Below are 6,234 nucleotides of genomic sequence, written 5' to 3'. Positions count from 1 at the left end.
GGGTGTCATGGAATGGGACGTGAGCCCGGGACGGGGAGGCCTAGAGGTGTTGTGTGTTCAGCACACCTCCTTTCCTGAGGCTCCGGTAGGCAGGATGTTCAGCTGGGTGAGCTGAGCCGAGTGTTCCTTGGCCTTGAGGCGCAGCGCGGCGATACTGGAGGCCCTGCGGTCCGCTGCGGCTGCGGATGAGGGGGAGGAGGAGGAAGGGTCAGGGAGGACTGGGCCCGCGTGGGAGGGGTTCTCTACAGGAGGGGCGGGCTGACGGAGGAGAGCTGCAGCGGTGGAAGCACTGGAGAGGTGACCCATACTGGAGAAGAGCCTGTAAGAACACAGAAATGTCGCAGTCTATAACATTTATAGATGCTGAATAGGTTTGTTATTGCTCAAATTTCAATTATCCATTGCAGGACGGTATAGAAGTCTTATTTTCCAGGAACAAATATCTCTGTGCTAATTCAAGAGCAGTCTTAAAAGGGTGTCTGTAAAACAGCAAAGCTGCTTCTTAATTAAGACTTTCAACGTCCCTCAGATGTATTTATTTACCCTGATTTTGGCTTCAGTTGTCTTAAACTCCAATAGCTGGCTTCTTCAATATATACAGAAAGCATGGAGAGAACAAGGTTACCAGTGCTGTATAAATGGAGAGGATGAAAGCAAATGAGAAGCTAATTGTGGCATATGGAGTGTGCGGTGTGTCACACCTCTTCACAGCTTGTCTTGCAGCATCACGTGTTTTGTTAATTTATTAGGACAGTTGACAGAGTGATTACGCGCCACTGTGAATGGTTAACAGTGTAACATATTCATAATCAGACACTGAGATGCAGCGTAATGCCGTGTGACTGAGGGTTACTGTAACCGTCAGTCATTAGAGGTGCATGATGGGTTGCCGTTTATTATAGCTTGGTTGCTGCTGTGCATTTTTGCAAAGTTGCGGTCATTTCTTCTAAGTTATAGGTTGGTGAGTTCTGGTGTAAAGAAAGTATATCAGGTCCAAGGGAGCTCTGTGCATGGGTGAAGCTTACCTGCCAAAAGTGGGTCCAATGAAGGCGGGGTGGCGAAACATGGCAGCCGTGCCCAGGAAAGTGCCCAGGCCGAGGGGGGTGGCCAGTGGCGGAGCGGAGCCGTTGTGGTGTTGGGGGGCCAGGCCCGGGAAGGCGGCGGCTGCAGCTGCAGCAGCTGTCCAGGCGGACTCGAGGGACGGGTGGTGGTGAGGAGGGAAGGGCCCCCCGTCCAGGTAGTGGCTGAGAGGGTGGCCCGCTGACAGGGGGCCTGGGAACGGCATGCCTGACGGGTGGGCCTGCACCCCGGCCTTCTCGCGCTTCCTCCACTTGGCCCTGCGGTTCTGAAACCACACCTACAGAGCAGACAGGGGTGATCACAGATTAGTATGCGCAGAGATCTTATGTCATTTCCCTTAATTCAGTTTCCTCAGGAAGAAGGAAAACAACAAAGGCAGTAAATACATGTTAACTCTGGGAAGATAGGTTCAGTTTGCATGTTGTTAAAACAATTCAAATAAAACAGCTGTCTCAATACATAAATGGGTCATTTTTTTGCTGCATGATAAGGCCTTTGAAGACCCATCACATATGTCAATATGACGTTCACGCTATAAATATTGCAAACCAGAACTCCCTGTCCTGCTTCCAGCAATGTGTCATTGTAATTAACATGACTCCATTGAGTGTCAGTGTAGTCTAATAGTTGTCTACTTCAGGTAGTGGCCAATCGGCGGAAAGTCAACGTAATTACACGCAAGGTAAACCCGACCGCTCACAGTGTCTTAAATCTACTTTGTGTAATTAAACCCCCTGTCCCTGTAGATGGGCTACAGGCTGTGTGTGTGTGTGTGTGTGTGTGTGTGTGTGTGTGTGTGTGTGTGTGCGTGTGCGCGTGTGCGCGTGTGCGTGCGTGTGCGTGCGTGTGCGTGCGTGCATGCGTGTGTGTGTGTGTGTGTTGGGGGCGGGGGGGGGGGGGGTCATTAAGAGTGGTGTTAACAAAAGATGCCAGAAAATTACCGCTGAACCGGCTCCAATAACAATTAATGCGCTTTAAATTAAATTCTTAAGAGACGTAGAACGAGTGACTTCCATCCCAGAGAGTATTTAACTTTCCCACGCATCCACTGGAGACCCGTTTACACTGCAGAAGCACGGGGCTCCCACAATGAGCAAAATGTCAACATGAGCAAAGTGATTGAACGAGCTGGCTTGAGCGACAGGGACTGCGCGCGCGCACGCACACACACACACACACACACACACACACACACACACACACACACACTATTCCCAGAGGGCTGTTTAGCATTACACAGCCCCTCGGGAATTTATGAGTTTTTATCACCTCCTGATGGCGCCCGTTAAGTGATTTGTTCACCTACGGCCCCCTAAAGAGACATCTGTTGTTTTACCGTCGGCCATAACCTCCCGGGGCTTCCACCGTGTTTGAACTGTCTCTCTGGTTATGAGCCCGGGCTTTCGAAATGCAAGCCACGCTTTCAGTGCGAGGCGAAGTAGAAAGAGAGGGAGGGAGAGTGTGGGGTGAGAGAGCGAGAGAGGGGGGGGGGAGCAAACACCTTTAATGGTCTCTCATTCGCTCCCAAGTGCAAAGCATCGGATCAATGCAGGTCTATTGCAATCACATAATGGGAAATCAAATAGCATTATCCCTCCCCTCTCTCTCTCTCTCTCTCTCTGCCCCCTCCTCCCCCTCTCTCACTTATTCCTACTCGCATCTTTTTACTCGCGCACACATCTCGGCCTCGCCCCCCTCTCCGTCCCTTCTGATGGGAATCCAAACACCATCTCGGTCCAGGAACACACACAGTGTTTGCTCCTGCACTAAGTGAGTATTTTATGAATCGCCAGCGTCGGCTTAATTGCCACTAAAACGTGTAATAACATTCAATAACAGGAAAGACCTTCCCCTACGCAGCGACTGGGGCCATTTAACACTTTATTTTATTTTTTACTGTTATATAAATTACTGCCTCAAATTGGCCCGTAATCGCTGATCCTCAATCAGTGACGCATATCACCGGTTATTATCCATCACTGTGTTCCATGGGGCATTTTATAGAGGACATAAAACATTAGGAGATGCAGCTTTTTTTCCCTCCCTCTATTTGATTTACAAGTCACAAGCGTTTCTTTTCCGATAAAGATAAACAAGAGAGCCACTTACTTGAACACGGGCCTCGGTAAGATCCAGACGCATCGCGAGCTCTTCTCTGAAAAGAATATTTAATCAAAGAAAGAGAAAGAGGCAGAGAGACGGAAAAGATTCAAGGTTACAGGCCGCTGTTTGGAAAGAATCGTAGAATTGCTGTTGTGTCCCCTCCTGTTGTTCACTGTCAACAAAAGACGACCGAAAATAGGGTGGATTTTTTATTTTTATGTTGGACTGCAGAAAGACGCCGTGGCCATATTCTATTTTCCCTGTCACGGATGGGTAGAAATAGGCCTGGTGATTGTTAGATTTCCCTGAGCACAGGCCTGTCACTGTAACAACATAATGGTGGAAATAATGACATCTAAACTAGCCTGCCACAAAGCAATTGACGCTCCCTTCAGCTGCAGCGTGGGCTTGCAGTGTATATTAGACCAACAAGTCGCCTTAAAGTAAATCGATTGGAAAATATGAATAATCAGTGGTAACTAAAATCGAAGGTTGTTGTGTCAGAAAAGCTTAAGCATAAAACGCGGATGAATCAATCATCAAAATCTTTATTGGGCAGAAAGAGGTATGACATTTTATTTATAGGTTGTATTTGGTTTTAGATATAAAATCCCTAAATAATAAAATATATTAATAATATATTTATCTGAAGCAATACCAGCATAAAACCCTGATGAAACCCATATTAAAAAACTCTACATGTGTAAAAAAAACAACTAAAAAAAACATGCCCTGAGTTATTATTTATTTTTTATTCAGACTGTATTCAGTATCATGTCCAGCGGGTAAGCCGCACCTGTTAATTGTTCCTCCTGACAATAACAGGAAACAAAACGTCCCCGTTGTTAGCACGTGCGGGCCTATTGTGGCCACTTGTTCAGCGCGCGGGTTTGTCGGTGCATTTTATGAGGTGTGGTCCCGCACAGTGTCGAGTTAAAATCGTGTGGAATTTCTGGTGATATTATAGGAAAATTGTATGGGAATATGTTTATTTAAAAATAAATGGATTGAATTATAACCTTCATGCGTGGAATGTTAAGAGAACACGTTGAATGTTTTGTGTTTTAAAGCGTTTCTTTGATTTTAAACGTATGGCCATAATAATAATTATAATAATAGTAATATTAATAATATTAAATACAAGACAATTCTTGTAGACTAGTGTAATTGTAAACGTTTAATATGCACGTCAATTTTAATTCTTAGGCCTATTTCTTAGCGTTTTAAATTTGTAAATTGATATAATGCAGAATTTTTACAATACTAATATTAATCAAAATAATTTTAGGGAACACAACATTTTAGAATTTCACAGCATTTTTTTTTTTTTTCAGACTTAAAAACAATGCAGATTAAAATGTTCTTACCTGGTGAAGACGTCTGGGTAGTGTGTCTTCTGGAAAGCCCTCTCCAGCTCCTCCAGCTGGTAACTGGTGAAGGTAGTCCTGTATCTTCTCTGCTTCCGTTTCAGCATTCCTTCCTCCGAGTCACTGCCGGCCGACAGACACACGCTGTCCTCCCCGTCCCTCACGTCCCCATCCCCGGCGTTCAAGCTCTCCCTCTCTTCGTCCTTCGGGGACAGCGCGGCCGCGTCCCCGCTGCTCATCTCCTCCTCCTTCCCTGCGTCCTCCTCGAACTTCAACGGGCCGAGCTCCACCAGTCCCAGGCTGCCGTCCTCCGAGCCCTCCCCGGGGCTCTGGTCGCCCTCTCCCCGGTTCAGCGACGCGTTCTCCCGGTAGGACTTGCTGCGGCTGATGCTCACCTGCGGCGCGTGGCTGATTTTGAGGCTGTCGCCGGCTTGCTCCATGAGGAGCCGCTCCCTCTCCAGCGTCTCCGCGTGCTCGTGGAGGTACTTCCCCCCGGCTCCGTACAGCCGGCGGAGCTTAGGTGGCAGGTGCATGTCGGCGCTCAGAGAAAGGGGGTCTTTCGTTGGCCCTGAGAAGGAAGCGTGTCAATATGTCATAACGAATAACAAAAATGGCAGCGAACAAGCAAAGAAAACATCTCCCTCTTCATAAAGTTATTTTTTGTAGGCCTATAGCTGAACGTGCTGACTTGTAGTCTACATTAAAAACAACTTTTCTTGACGCATTAACTCCAGACTTCCAACATAAAATGAGCTAATTTGTTACATGTTCAGCCCCTACAACACTCAACATGAACCAGTGTATACTATCTTTCTTAATTCCAGCTGAAAGACAAACTTACTGTCAGCCGTTTTGTCGAGCTCCACTCTGCCGGGCAGACCCGTCAAACTTTGCGCCCCTATCAGTCTGACCTTACAGGGACTCCGGCGGCCCAGAATGCTGTCTATGCAGTAAGAGGAGAGCAGCGTCGGGGATTTACTGCTCTTCCTCTCGCCCCGGTCGTGGATATCTTCCTCAAACTGACCGCTCATATCGACTCTTCGGTTCATCTAGTTTCAGTGACGCCTGTCAGTCTCCCGCTCTCTCCACTCTCTCTCTCTCTCTCTCTCTCTCTCTCTCTCTCTCTCTCTCTCTCAGTCTCTCAGTCCGGTGCTCTATCCTTCTTCTTCTTCTTCTTCTTCTTCTTCTTCTTCTTCTCACGTCTCAGGCCGGTGTCTGTTTGAACCGGGACCGTTCACTCCTCCTCCCTCTCTCTCTCTCTCGCCCTCTCTCTCTCTTCTCTGTCACTCCCGTGTCACACACCCAGCTAATGACAGACAGCGGTTTGGCTGCCTCGCGCTGAGCTCCGGTCTGCCAGGCGCTTCTCTGCTCCGCGCGCTCACTCAGCATACGTGGAGGCTGCTATAGCCCGCCTGATTGGCTCGTATGTGTGCATGTAAAGAGAGAGACGCCGCAGAGGCTGCTTTATATGTTTTACGATTAAAGTTAATTTGAGGCAAGGCAACAAAACCTGACATGGAGTGCTTTTCCTCCACGGAACGAACTCCGCAGATAATGTAACAAAAGCTTGTGTTTACATTTTTTTTAAGATTATGTAAGAGGGGCCAGCAAAAATCACATTTATTTTAAATGCAATTATTTGATAAAGCAAGGGTGCTTTTGACAGACATGGCAACAGTGTTGC

At 47.4% G+C, this 6,234-nt stretch overlaps 1 protein-coding gene across 1 annotated transcript; it reads right to left on the bottom strand.

Moving 5' to 3' along the window:
* Positions 1-6: 6 nt before the first annotated feature.
* arxa (aristaless related homeobox a) lies at positions 7-5,657 on the bottom strand. Its single transcript, XM_031850328.1, has 5 exons — positions 5,392-5,657; positions 4,551-5,118; positions 3,190-3,235; positions 1,026-1,357; positions 7-319 (listed from the first exon to the last, which is right to left on the bottom strand). Exons 1-5 carry the CDS (start codon positions 5,597-5,599, stop codon positions 58-60), a joined length of 1,416 nt encoding a protein of 471 aa, XP_031706188.1. The 5' UTR covers positions 5,600-5,657; the 3' UTR covers positions 7-57.
* Positions 5,658-6,234: the final 577 nt, after the last annotated feature.

This window comes from Anarrhichthys ocellatus, unplaced genomic scaffold (assembly GCF_004355925.1).
Source record: "Anarrhichthys ocellatus isolate YVR2014 unplaced genomic scaffold, GSC_Weel_1.0 scaffold10, whole genome shotgun sequence".
Lineage (NCBI taxonomy): Eukaryota > Metazoa > Chordata > Actinopteri > Perciformes > Anarhichadidae > Anarrhichthys > Anarrhichthys ocellatus.
Note: the sequence above shows the minus strand (reverse complement) of the source record. Positions and strands in the feature narration are given on the sequence as shown.

What these genes read in the sequence shown, in the direction of transcription:
- arxa (XM_031850328.1), bottom strand. Translation starts at nt 5,599, where the DNA reads ATGAACCGAAGAGTCGATATGAGCGGTCAGTTTGAGGAAGATATCCAC. An exon ending in TTACCGAGGCCCGTGTTCAA is followed by an intron (nt 1,358 to 3,189) that starts GTAAGTGGCTCT and finishes TCTGCTCTGTAG; the next exon opens with GTGTGGTTTCAGAACCGCAG. An exon ending in ATTGGACCCACTTTTGGCAG is followed by an intron (nt 320 to 1,025) that starts GTAAGCTTCACC and finishes GTGTTCTTACAG; the next exon opens with GCTCTTCTCCAGTATGGGTC.